We start from the raw sequence: 15,307 nt of genomic DNA, 5'->3' as shown, positions 1-15,307 counted from the left end.
TCAATTTACAGTTAAAGCAAAATTAACAATCTGGGAAGAGAAGGAAGATTTCAACTTAAAGAATTGCCAATGCTGAAGGAAAACTCAAGAAACTTTATGATGAGTATCTTTTTCTTGAAAAGAAAAGAACCAAAAACTTAGCTACAATATGAAAGAAGAACTTTGCAGAACTATTTGACTTGTCAACAAAAAGAAGCACCCAGTCATTTGAAAAATGAATAAGATTAAAGATTTAATGCAATAAGATGATTTAATGTAACAAGAAGATCCACCAAGCTGCAGTATGGCTAGGGTTGATCAATCTTTAGTCTAAAAAAACTCAAAAGAGACTCAGAGAAAATATAGCAGAAGATAGGCAGAATGATAGCCTCTTTAACTTTGATCATCTCAACAAACTTCATCAAGAGATGTCCTAAAGAGAAGTGATAAAAATCAGAAACCCAGTCAGATTATCTCAAACTTTTAAATCTCTGTTTTATCTTCTCTGGAGGTTGAAGATTTCCTGAAACACTGTAGTTGGGTGTGAAATTTTGAGTTACCGGTGCTTCACATAATCCATATTGGATGGCAAAGGCTACATATTGTCTAAATGTGTACATTACGATGAAGTGAAAATAACTTTTTTTAGAAATACAGCTGATTAAATCTAATATCTGATATTATTTATAAATTAATAACATTAGAACTATATATGTAATATAGTTTGTAATAATATAAATTAATTGAATATGGTTTATGTTAAAATTACGTGTAGAGCATGGATTATATGTGTAATTTATAACTTTCTCTGTTTAAAAATTTTGTGAATTGTTTTAAGTTATTACTTATTTTAATGTAAGTTATTTTATAATTTGAATTTAGCCTTAATATATAACTAATTTTGAAAAAAAAAACATTTTAAAACATTATTAGCATAAAATTATTTCACTATATTTCTTATGTTTTTCATATAGAAAAATTCTCAAAACTATGTATGTTTCTAATATAGATCATCCAAGTTTTAAAAATCTGGAAAATTGTTTGGTTAAAATATCTGGAAAAAATCTGGTATATGTTTTCCCTTATTTTCCTTTGAATTTCGCTTTTAGCTGAGTTGTTTCTAACTTTTTTCAAACTTTTCATAATTTTTTTATGAGCGATGAGTGAAAAAGCTAAAAGAATATATTACAAAAATATATACCTAAAGTATAATAAATAAAGTTGCATGTATGGGAAATGTTTTGGATATCTGGAAAAACTTAAAGTTGAAAAAAAATATCAGAATTTTTGGAATTATCCAGAAAAAGATAATCCCTGTTTTAGGCATCTATACAGTACAATAGTCAAATCATGGTATCTGCTAGATGTTCCATATAAGGTAGTAGACAAGTTATTCGTTATTCAAATAAATGTATTCTTTGGTCATCAAGAAAACATTGTTCTGGCAATAATATCAGATGAGCAGCCACAAATTCAAGAAACAGGTGTTAGGCTAGAAGAGAAAGAAGTATGGAAGTTAATCAAACAAGTGTGCGGCAAATCAAAGTTCCTACTCTCAATTTTATGGTATAGATTATGTGGGACTTGATTAATTGAAGTAATTCAGAGAGCAGAGCTATCAATAACAATATAGCTCACTGATGAGCAATTGGAAGAAGCAAAAGAAAATTACATTCAACTTAGTGATCTTTTGGATAAGTTACATTGCCACACAGAAGCTGTAGAATGTTGTGTAAAGATGGTAACAACTTCTTCTGCCTCGGATATAAAAAGAAACGATATGATACGCTTTTGCCTGTAATCTAGAAAGAATATGCCAATATTTAACATCAAGGCAAAATATAAAACTATTTAGTACAATTTCGGCTCTATGTATGTTAATATTGTGTAGCAAATGTAACTGTTCATTTGTAAACCTCCTTTAAAACAACATGCTCCTTTAAAATAACTCCTTTAAAATAACATGCTACAAATTATTACTTAAAATAAAAAACATCAAATATGGCAAACTCTGAAAATTTGCCTGAATTGGCCAAAAATTGCTGCAGGGGGTAATTCTTGTCCAATTGGGCTCATATTATCTCATTTTTTTAGTTATCTAATAACTAAAATAGGAATCAAGGAGAATAATAAATTTCTAAAAAAAGGTAATTTTCACTCCACCTTAGTGTACATGTTTAACATCAATTAGATGTTACTGCAGCAGAAAAAAAAACATCAAAAAAATTTTATATCAAAAAAAGTTTGATAGTTTTGGAATAAAGGAGTTGCAGGAGTTTCAAAATTCAAAAAAGCTTGATCAGTTTAACTTTTTTTGATACCCAAGTTGATATCAAGACAAATGTTGATATCAAAGTTGATATCAAAGACAGTATGGTTAACAAATGTTGATAACAAAAACTGATATCAAAGACAGTATGGTTAACAATTTAAAACATCAGTTTAAACAGAAGGTTCTAATGTGACTAGATGGCAAGTTGTTTGATTATTGGAAACCATTGTCTGCTTATGTAACAAATGATAAGACAGAATCATTTTTAGTTAAAAAATTAAAGATAAACTGGATCAAATGGACAACTGATCCAGTTTATCTTGAAACACAACATAAACTTCATCTTATAAATTTATTTACTATTGTGTGAAAAGAGGAACTGTCTGTATTATGACATTCAACTCTATCATAATAAAGTAAGAAGACCATTAAAACAATTTCTACTTTGTCTTGTAGATCTGCACAGAAACAATTTCAGAGCTAAAGAAATGTGATACCACTTTCTTTAAGATTATTGAATCCTTCCTTTCCAATCGTAGCATAAGTTGTCCTCGATGGACAGCACTCTTCTTCTTATCGTGTAACTTCAGGGGTTCCTCAAGGTTCTATCCTTGGCCCTATACTCTTTTTAATTTACATCAACAATCTTCCAGATATTTTCACATCTAAGGTGGCATTTTTTGCTGATGATACTACCATTTATTCTTGTCGTGATAAGAAACCAACACTCTCTGATTGCTTGGCCCCAGAAGTGAGATCCTTTTCAAGCTCAAATGCCCTCTGCATTTGAGCTTGAAAAGGATCTCACTTCTGCTACAGCATGGGGCTCACAGTGGCTGGTGAACTTCAATACAGATAAAACTCAATTTTTTTCAGTCAATTGTTATCGCAATAATTTAGATCTTCCTATATTTATGAACGGTGATGTACTCGATGAGTCATCTACTCTTCATCTTCTAGGATTAACTCTTACTTCCAATTTTTCTTGGAAACCATATATTAAATCTGTTGCAAAATTAGCATCTGCTAAGGTTGCATCTCTTTATCGAGCTTGACAATTTCTTACTTTGGATTCTTTTCTCTATCTCTATAAATCTCAAATCCGACCTTGTATGGAATACTGTTGCCATATCTGGGGCGAATCTTCTAACGATGCCCTTTCTCTTTTAGACAAGGTGCAAAAACGCATTGTAAACATGGTTGGACCTGCTCTTGCAGCCAACCTCCAACTATTATCACATCGTCATAATGTTGCTTCTCTTTCTCTTTTCTACAAATACTATAATAGGCACTGCTCTAAAGAGCTAGCGTCTCTTGTGCCATCTACTAAAATTCATTCTCGTGTTACTCGTTATTCAATTCAGTCTCATTCTTTTGACTGTTCCTAAGCGCTCCAAAAACGCTTACTTGTCTAGCTTTTTCGAACATCAGCTCTCTGGAATTCGCTTCCTTCACCTTGTTTTCCTGATTCATATAATTTGCAATTCTTTAAGTCGTTTGTCAATCGTTATCTTGCTCAACAATCTTCATCTTTTCTCTTCCAGTAACTTCCAGCTTTAATTAGTGGTTGCTTGCAGCCTTGTTGGAAGCGAAGATGTTTAAAAAAAAAATCAAATCAAAATATGTATAAATAAAGTTAGACATGTTTAACTTTATTTATACACATTAAATTTAATATTTTACTAACATTAAATTTAATATTTTACTATAAAAATATTTTCTTCACATTTGTTTTTGTTATTTAATTATTATACTTTATATTTCTATTCATTTATATATATAAATTAAATATATATAAACATGATGGTCTGTGTTTTACTAGGCACTGAGTTCACTCTATGAACTCAGTGCTTAGCACAACATAGATCATCAGGAGGATAGTCTATGTTATGCTAATCATTTGTCAACAGGCTAATAGATTTTTTGCCACTTTAAGTCATTAAACGTAACGTTTTAATTTAGAGCAAATATAATTCATAAATCAGACTTATAATTCCTAAACCAATAAAAAAATCAATACCAGATTTAATTTCTTGAACTCATCAGATAGACTAGATTTTTTGAACCCATCAGACAGGTGATATTTTTTCTATTTTAATTAAAATATAACTTCACGCTTATCTACTTTTAATTATACTCTTCTTTTTGTTTCTTCATATATTCTTCGATACCACCATTAATAAGATAATAACTTATCTATTAGTTTTTATGACTATCATTTATTAGATTATCAGATTTGTTATGTATATTATGGTTTTAATATAAACCACTACATTAATGCTAAGTTTATCTGTATTAGTTTTGCAGCTTTTTGTCAAGTCAAGATTTTGACTGGACAAAAAGCTGCAAAACTATTTTGAGCTTTTTGTCAAGTCAAAATCTTGACTTGACAGGATTGCAGTCGAAAGTGTCGTGTCTTAAGTCAAAAATTGACTTTGACAAGTCAATTTTTGACCTTAGACAAGACACTTTCAACTGCAATCCACACATTGTAAAACACTTAATTGATTTAAAAAATAAAGTATACTTTAGATTTACAATAAATGTTTTATATTTAGAAAACTCATGGTTTGTATGAAAACCAAATTCAGAAAAATATAAACTAATTTTTTTTATTACCTTTAAGCGTTGCATTAAGGCAGCTTAGTTTTTTTGATATAGATTCCATCTGGAATAAAAAATTAATTAATAATTTTGAATAAAATTATTAAATTACTAAACAAAATGCTAATAAACATTTTACAAATTATACAAAATATTTACATAATACAAATTTTTTTTAAACACTTTTCCTAAAATCAAATAATCCACAAACTATAACATAGCAGTTTTCACTAATCTAATAAATAAACTACTATATATAACAATAAAATATTTAGTACCTAGAATTAGCACTACTTAGCACCAGTTCTGTAGCAAAAGGCCTACAGCTGCATGGAGACCCAGAGTTATTAGAGGCCCAAGCCAACCAAGGAAAATAAAAAAAAGTTACTTCAAATAGTATTTTTGTTTATTTTTAATCGAAAAATTTAAATAAACTACATTAATTCATAAATAATACAAACTTATTTAGTCGCAAATACAATGCTGTAAAGTTTAAACACAAAATACAGGAATAAGGCTTAAGAATCTTAAAACTAAACTATTTTTGTAAAATAATAACAAACTACTCACTTTTCAAAAACAATGCAATGACTTTACAGTTAACAAATGTTTTTTTCTCAATGGTAAAAAAATTTGAAAACAAAAATTAAAAATGGAGACAGTATTTTATATTGTTAATAATAACAAGGCAATAATAAAATGCAAAAATGATGAAATTTTCAACTGTTAAAATGCAGGAATGAAAAAGAGTGGAAATATGTCAGGGGCTTGGGGCTTTAATAAATATATTGACTGATTTAGGGAAAAAATGTAAGAGAGTGATGCTACATCAACTAAGAGTTAGGGTTAAAACAAATTCTGCATTTTTCATGTTAAAAATTTTTGCATTTTCTATGTTAAAAATTTCTGCATTCCGCCTTTAAACCGTGTCCAAAATAACTTATTGTGATATAAGTTGCTCATTTACTGATATAATCACAGCACTTATGCTATACTTGGCACTGCAAAAAGATCTTTCGGCAAATTGAAAAGAATTAAAACACATTTAAAGACAACTATGGCACAAGACGGTTTATTTGCGCTAAGTCTATTAGCTATTCAAGCAGAAGAAGCAGTTTAATCAAATTTAAAAGATGTTATAGACCAATCTACAGTTAAGAAGGCTAGGAAAAAACAACTTCATCATGTTTTTAACATAAAAACTTGCATACTATAAGATACTATTTTCTATGTCATTAAATTAAAATTGTGTTATAAAAGTTTTTGCTTTCATGTAAAAGTTTTTGTCAAAGAGGGGGGGTAGGAAGTAATTAAAGGACCCTGATTAAAATTTTGCAGAAGGACCAATTTTTTGTTGCTACACTACTGCTTAGTACTAGCACTACTTAATACTACTACAAGGTCTCATAACTAGTTTGTAGTAAAAAATCTTGTTATTGTGAGTCTCACAATAAGTCTTACAATTAGTAGCTTTCACTGTTTTATATAAAATATATACAATCTAATTACTTTAATTATATAAAAATATATACAACATCTTAAATTACTTTAATTAGATTTGTAACATATATAAATATTAAAATATATAAAATAATATATATAAATATATAATACACGTAAAATACTATAACTACTTAACTACATTTTACAAATTCATGCATGATACATAGCAGCGGTATTAAGTCTTTACATTGTTAAATAATGATTTTTGATTAATAAGTAAAAATAATCTTTTGTAGTCTTACCAATTTATTTGTAGAACTTGTATCTGTAAGCAAAGTATCTGCAACTTCTTCAAGAATTTCTATTTGCCTATAACAAAAATAGTATTTAGCTAAGACATGCTTCTTATCAAAAAATATTATTAAAAATAGTGCATGCTTTAAGTTTTTGGTTGGTCACCAGGAAGGGCAACAGAAATGATATTATAGTTTGTATTATATTTATTATAATTTGCATGTTGCCATTTTTTTTTATAAAACCTTCCACATTCAGCATAATTTTTATACATTTTTTACAGTGCTTAAAGTAAACTACAAAAAAATTAAAAGAATTGTAAGTTAATGATAATGCTCACTTATTTACTTTGAGAGAAAAAAAACGCATGATTGTGATTAGTTTTTCACTTTTCGTGAGCGTTTATTTAAATGCTTGTAAAAAATCACTTATAAAAAAATTAAGTGCACTTTTTATCACAACAAATTCTTGATAAAAACAAAAATAACTCACAAATACTGTAAAACCCTTTGCGTTTATGTGTTCTAATTACTAAGACCTTAATTATTACACCAACTTGTGTATTTTTCTATATAGAATCAAGGGCAAAAGTTAAAAAAAGGTGCATAAACTAATTGTAAAATAATGATGTTTTGAAAGGTAATAAAATATGTAATTATATTCAAAAATTATTATCATCATTATCACCTATTATTATAGTTTTATCATTTTTATTATTGCCATCATCACTATTTAAAATAATTTTAATTTGGCTTGGGATTGTAACTGACATGACAGGAATTTTGCATTCTATGTAACCAACTCTTCTAACTTTAGTAGTTCCAATTTTATTTTTTTGCGAGAGGTTTCATATCCAGTGCTAATCACTTTTGTTGGATTGTATGCTTCCATTTTCAAACCATCAATCTCGACATTGTATTAATAATAATTTGTTACTAATGTATGTTTTTCATTTTATCTTAACATTTTCCATATCACTGAGATCTCTTTCTATATCAGCAAAATTTAAACTATGGCACAGTAAAACTCAATCAGAGAAAACAGATTAGGAAATCTATACAGTTTATCAATCCCATATATTTATAATATTTATCAATCCCATATATTTTGAGAGCTGCTCCAAGAACTAACCACAATCTATTTAGACAGATTCATAGGATCAGAGTCAGGAATCACTTTGAAAAGACTTCACTTTGTTCTTAGGAAAATAATTAAATCTAATGCTTTTGAAAAAATTTTATCTGCTCTTCTCACATCAAGAAGATAGATCACCATAAATATAAAGCGCTGATTATCCATTTATTTTGGGAAGAGCTCTGTGCTGCGCAATAGTTGCTTTGCAAACTGATGATGCTATAAATATTCTCCCAAAATATTCTCCTATCTAATACCATTAACTTCCCTGAAAAATAACAACAGAAAAATATTAAGCAATAATTTACTTAAAATCAATTAATAAATTAATGCCCTAAAATTACTTAATCTGTGTTCATTTTTTCAGAAATTTTTATTTCAAATTTTTTTTTAATTTTTACCTCCTGAAGCCCAAGAAAGCCACTACAGTCCAGGAGGCTACTTTTTGTGGTTACAACTATTCTAACTTACAATTTTGAATTCCGACCAGAACCAGATTTGCTGGAATTGTTAAATAAATTCCAGCCAGAACAAGATTTATATTTATATAATTTTTTACCTTCAAGATTGATAGTGAAAGCCTGGACCTCAGCATCGTGGCTACATAACTTATTTATAAATTTATAACCTATAATATATATATATATATATATATATATATATATATATATATATATATATATATATAAATATATATATATATATATATATATATATATAATAGTATAATTTACATTCTGATTTAGTTGAACATATTCTCCAAAGAAAACCTCTACCCGATTAAACTAATTGATTGTGTTTTAAAAACCTACCTAAACAGACTACGTAAAAAAGAAAATAAAGAAATTGTCAATTCCTCAAAAATAAATTACTTTAAAATGCTGTATATTGGTAAAATGTCAAAACAATTTCAAAACAGAATAAATGATTTATGCAAAAAACATTGCAAAACTCTTAATATTAAATTGGCATTCTCATCCTTTAAAATTAATACATATTTTTCAACCAAAGATAAAACTCCTTAACATCTCGGCTCAAATGTCATATATTTGTGTGCAAAAGCTATAATGCTTGTTATGTGGGTCAAACCACTCAACATTTGAGTAAAAGAGTTGAGAAACATTTAAAATTATAAAAAACTTCTCATATAAATCAACATATTTATTCAAAAATGAGTTGCTTTATTATAGCCAATAAAGAATCTTTTTCAGTATTAGACTACGCTCAAACTTCACATCATTTAAAAATCAAAGAAGCATTATTTGGGAAAAACCTGATCTTAATAAACAAATTTTTAATTACACACTATCACTCCAGCTCTAATCGACGTTTTCTATTACTCCATGACGTATGTATTACAATAATTATCTACATTTTCCATTACTCCATGATGTAGTTTTCACACCTTTCATGTCTTCTTTTATTTGACTAACGAGTAAATTAAACTAATGTTTGTTGTCAAATATAATGTCAAATATAATCGTCAAATAGTTTTTGTATTTAACCATTTTATACCTGAAAATGATTATTGTATAAACGAAACATGTTGTTGAAACTGAAAAAAAAAGTTATATTCATCGACTAAAGGTTAGGCATGGGGCAGCATCTTTTTTCTTTTATTATTTTAATTAAAATTCCTGTTTAAAAAGCGTCCACTGACGAAGGCGCAACAAGCAAAAAAATAAAATTATTTTAGACCACTTTACTGTTGCTTTACCTCAATTTTCTTCCTTTCTTCAAAATTCTTAACAAACACAATGTAATTTTCACAATTACATTGTGTTTGTTAAGAATTTTGTATTTTTTTACCTAGGTTTACCTATAGTTCTTCATGGCTCTGTAGTTGAGCGTGGTACTACCAAGGATGTGGTGGGGATCGAAATCAGAACTTCTCGCTTATGAGGCGAACACTTTACCACTACACCACTACCACTTTATTTACTAAAAATTGCTGCACCTTATAGCACCAGCTCCAATCAAGACGATAAATAATGAGTTAGTGTGAGAAAATTGTTGCATATATTTTAAATCTGTAGCTTAACACTATGCGTTAAGCAACAGATTTAAAAAATTTATGCCATCTGTAGGGCTCGGAAGTGCTACATCTTCTACTTGTATTATTGATTGATTATTGTGGTCATTAGGTTCTTCATTTATAAAACCTTTAAAATTTTGTTTGTTGTTATGAATGTAACTGTCACAAAATAGATAGTATATTTCATTTTTTTCCCACAATAACATTCTACCTTAGCTACAGCTGCAAATATTCCTAGATGCTAGATGTTAAAAATTTAGCTATGTTTAGTATTGTGTTATGAATATTTAAAAAAATATCAATCGTCTATTAAAAAATTTATTTCACTTTGTTTATTGTGATGTTTTTCTGAAACCTTTCGCTTTATTCTTTTTTTTTTCATTATTTATCATTTATCAATTTATCATAAAAGCATCGCTTTATTTCTTTATATTAGCTTATTCAATGCTTTCAACAATTTTTCTTTTCAACATCTTCACTTCCAATGAGGCTGCGAGCAACCACTATTCGAGTTGGAAGTTACTGGAAGAGAAAAGATAAAGTTTATAGAACAAGATAATGATTGACAGACGACTTAAAATATTGCAAACTATATGAATCTGGAATATAAGATAAAGGAAGCGAATTCCAAAGAACTAATGTCTGAGGAAAAAAACTGGATAAGTAAGAATTTTTAGAGCACTTAGGAACAGTAAAAGGATGAGACTTAATAGAATGACGAGTAACACGAGAATGAATTTCAGTAGATGGCACAAAAGACGCTTTAGAGCAGTGCCCATTATAGCATTTATAGAAAAGAGAAAGAGAAGCAACACTATGACAATGTGCTAATGGTTGAAGGTTGGCTGGAAGAGCAGGTCCAACTATGTTTGCAATGCATTTTTGCACCTTGTCTAAAAAAGAAAGGGCATCATTGGAAGATCCACCCCAGATATGGCAACAGTATTCCATACAAGGAAGAATTTGTGATTTATAGAGATAGAGAATAGAATCCAAAGTAAGAAAGTGTCGAGCTCGATAAAGAGATGCAACCTTAGCAAATGCTAATTTTGTAACAGATTTGGTTTCCAACAAAGATCAGAAGTAAGAGTTAATCCTAGAAGATGAAGAGTAGATGACTCATTGAGTATATCACCGCTCATAAATATAGGAAGATCTAAATTATTGTGATAACAATTGGCTGAAAAAAATTGAGTTTTATCTGAATTGAAGTTAACCAGCCACTGTGAGCCCCATGCTGTAGCAGAAGTGAGATCTTTTTCAAGCTCAAATGCCCCCTCCAAGCAATCAGAGTGTTGGCTTTTTATCACGACAAGAATAAATGGTAGTATCATCAGCAAACAATGCCACCTTAGATGTGAGAATATATGGAAGATTTTTAAGGTAAATTAAAATAAGTTTAGGGCCAAGGATAGAACCTTGAGGAACCCCTGAAGTTACAGAATAAGAAGAAGAGTGCTGTACATCAAGGATAACTTTTATACTATGATTGGTAAGGAAGGATTCAACCTTAAAGATGTTGCCAGATACACCATAAGAAGAAAGTTTATGGAGAAGACCAGGATGCCAAACTTTATCAAAAGCTTTTGAAAAAGTTTATTATATTATATTACTATCATATTGCAAAAAAAATTTTTTAGTTTTAATTATGTTCTTTTTTTAGTTTTAATTATGTTGAAAGATTTCAAGTTTATAATTAATATGTATATTAAATAAACATAAGTAATATCTGCAAAATCTTTTCAGTAAATCTAATTTTGATAAGGTTGTAATTTAGGTGTTTTGGAAACTGGTTGTCAGTATTATTTAAAAGGAAAAAATCTTTTTTATATCATTTTAAGTAAACCATATTCAAATCTGACAAGATCAGAATGCTGTAGCGGACATTTTCTCTATCAAAAACATTACTGGTTAATCCCCTATTTATTCTTGCATTTTAAAGCTTTCCATCTCATCTGCTTGATTACTACTTTTCCAGCTAAGATATAATTCATTGTTAATATAAATGACTTAGTGCCAAACCAGCTGAAACAATGAATTCATTGAAATGAGATAATTGAATTCAAATTTTAAAAGTTTGTCAAGAGGTGAGATATGATTAATTTGATGTGATAAATTAAAATTATAAATAAAATATAATTAAAAAGTAAAGCAAAACTTCAAATGATTTAATGCTTTACAATTTTCTATTCTAAATAATAATAATAAAATAAGTTACTGAAGTTTGAATGACGATTACGTAAAAAAGTTTGAATGACAATTACATTTGATATTAGTGCTATTTACAAATATAATAAGTTAAGAAAAAACAAAGATTTTTTTATCAACCTAACTTTACATCAAAAATGTTCATCAAAAGAAAAAAAAAAAAAGATTTTATAAAACACGTAAAAAAAGAAACCATAGAAGAAAATTTTTTTTATGATTCTTTTAAACTAATTTTTTTATCATCTTGCAAGCGCAAGAATATTTATTTAGACAATTTCTTATAACAAACAATAATAAATATAATTACCGAAATAAAATAAAAAGAATAAATAAAAAAGTATAAGCTAAAAAAAAATACATGTTAAATTTTATTTTATATTTGCGTCACTTGATATTTTACATGTTTTTGTATTTTTTGTTGTAATGGTTGATTTTGATTTTTAAAAAAATGAAAGAACATTAATTATTACAAACTTTAAATGACATCTTATAGAGTTTATTTTTTTATAATTGAATAAAAAACTTCTTATATGGATATAACACTATTATTAATTTTTCAAAATAATATTTTAAGGGAGTTTAGATAATTCTTTGTTATCAAGAGTAAATATGTTATCATTACTTGATGTTATCAAGTGTAAATATATTTAATAATGAGGGTATCTTAACTCCCTCGATATATTGTATTGAAAAATTAATAACAGAGTTATCTATAGAAGAAGTTTTTATTTAAATAATTATTAAATGTATTTTCGCTTAAAGCAATATAACTCTTGCAATGTCTTCATTTATATTTATAAGAAAAATAATAGTTTAGAAAAATAATATTTCATAATACTTAAATTAGCTTTATATAACCAACAGATTGTGCAATACCGAAAAAAGTGGTAAACAGAAATTTCCTTATAATTTAGAAAATATTTTGATTAAAAAAACTATTTAAATTCTATGTAAACATGTTATAACACTGCATTAAAAATATTCACAAAGCATATGTTTAACTTTTTAGTTGAGGCAAATGAAAGCCGCAATTTTAAGAATTAATGAAAAAAAAAATTAACATATTTTAATTCATTTAAACAAATGTTGAGAAAAAAAAAATTAATTTGTGTTAAATGATAATAAAAAAGTAATAATAAATTATTTATTTAATATCAAAAATCAACAAAAAAAAAAAAATTGAAACAAAATAGACATTTCACAATATGTACATTTACAAAATAACACTTCTAGGTTTGTTTTTCTTAATTAGTAAATTAAACTTGTTTTGTGATAATTTATTTTATTGGAGTAGTTTGAAAAAGGTTACGTTCATAAATAAAAGAAAAAATAATGATAACTTTATGACGCCAAAATCAAGATGAGTTAATGTCCTAAGCTGTTTTTATTTAAAACAAGGCCTGTAACAGCTATTTTCTTTGATTTTCTAAAAGCTTTTCACCTAATTGATCACATTATTCTCATGCACAAACTTGAGATTAGCATATAAACTTCATAATCATCCTGGATTGCAAAGTAGCTTTCAAACCGTAAATAACAATTTATATTTAATGACAAATCTACTTAATGGAAAGATGTACTATCTGGAGTGATACAAGGAAGTGCCCTTGGTTCAATTCCCTTTTTAACCTATGTATTAGACATAGACGATATCTTACGACAGGTGTTGTTATTATCAGTATTATTATTGTTATCATTATTATTATTATTACTATTACTATTACCATTATTATTACAGTATATACTTTTTATAATCGCTTTATTATTATTCAGTCTGACAGGAGTTTACTTTATATTAGTACTAGTTACTATTTGTAAATATAAGGATATTTACAAATAGTAACTAGTACTAATATAAAGATATAACAACTTTTTTTTTAACAATTTTAGAGTATGTTTTGATTTGATCTTCATGATGCAACCAACAAAGGATACCATATCTCCTTCCAATTGAGGAAAATTTTGATGCTGTATAAATTAGAACACTTAATAATTGAGCATACTGAACCACCCGTTCACACTTAGCCTACACTAGCACAATTACTTTCAAATTTAACACTATAATAGCAAAATTGACTATTTAAACATTTCCAACAAAAACTCATCTGCCACCTACATAATCACACTATTAAATTCTACTCTATAAGTTTCTTGAAAACTCTCAGCACATTCTCAATCCATATATATATATATATATATATATATATATATATATATATATATAAAATCCATATATATATATATATATATATAATATATATATATATATATATATAAAATCCATATATATATATATATATATATATATATATATATATATATATATATATATATATATATATATTATATATATATATATATATATATATATATATATATATATATATATATACATATATATATATATACATATATATATATATACATATATATATATATATACATATATATATATATATATATATATATATATATATATATATATATATATACATATATATATATATATATATATGTATATATATATATATACATATAAATCAAAAACATATTTTTCAAAAATTATTGTCTATTGTTTAACTGAGTTTGAGAACGATCAAATATTGAATAGAATGATTTAGCCTCCTCAATCACAAGATCTCTCTCATATCGAATTTTTATGGGAGGTATTACAAGTAATATCAAAAACTAATGCCTAATGATGCATAAAATGTGGAAAAAACATAAGTTTGTGGCATAAAATTGACTTTAACAAATTGGATAAGTTGTTATGTAGAATGCCACAAATATGAATGGCTGTTGTTGTTGCTAAGGGTGCATAAAAGGCAAGTAAATTTTAAACTAATCTAATATGATTTTATATTAACTTTTTTTGTAAACATGATAAATAGGAAGATAACATAATTTAGGTAGACTTTGTTTTCAGTTTTTTTCCAAATAGTAAAGAAAACTTTGATATCTTATATCATTAAGTACGACCATTAGAGTAATTATGGACATAGTGTATATTTATGGTAATTCCCCTCTCCAAGGTTGAGAAGGCCACTAAAAAACAGAAGGCTACTTAATTATAGTTATAACCCTCTCTCAACTTTATAACTCTAAAAAACAAACCTTAATGAAAAAGGCCGCTGCAGGGAGAAACAAGTTGAGCGCGGTACTACCAACGACGTTGTGGGAATCGAACTCAGAACCTCTCGCTTATGAAGCGACCTCTCTACCACTACTAACACTACATCACTACTGCATATATATATGTATATATATATATATCTTTTAAAATTATATTCTTGTTATACGATATTTACATATGTTGAAATTGATTAAGAAGGATGCGT

At 27.1% G+C, this 15,307-nt stretch overlaps 1 protein-coding gene across 2 annotated transcripts in view; it reads right to left on the bottom strand.

The window, feature by feature from the left end:
• The window catches only part of LOC100203785 (tudor domain-containing protein 1), a 112,271-nt gene that overhangs the window by 40,649 nt on the left and 56,315 nt on the right, over positions 1-15,307 (bottom strand). For both annotated transcript variants that reach the window (XM_065793738.1, XM_065793737.1), the window contains exons 11-12: positions 6,601-6,667; positions 4,871-4,919 (exon numbers count right to left, since the gene is read on the bottom strand). In XM_065793738.1, coding sequence (XP_065649810.1) covers positions 4,871-4,919; positions 6,601-6,667 — 116 coding nt within the window. The remainder of the gene's footprint in view (positions 1-4,870; positions 4,920-6,600; positions 6,668-15,307) is intronic.

Source organism: Hydra vulgaris, chromosome 03, assembly GCF_038396675.1.
Source record: "Hydra vulgaris chromosome 03, alternate assembly HydraT2T_AEP".
Classification (NCBI taxonomy): Eukaryota; Metazoa; Cnidaria; class Hydrozoa; order Anthoathecata; family Hydridae; genus Hydra; species Hydra vulgaris.
This window is presented reverse-complemented; position numbering and strand designations above follow the sequence as displayed.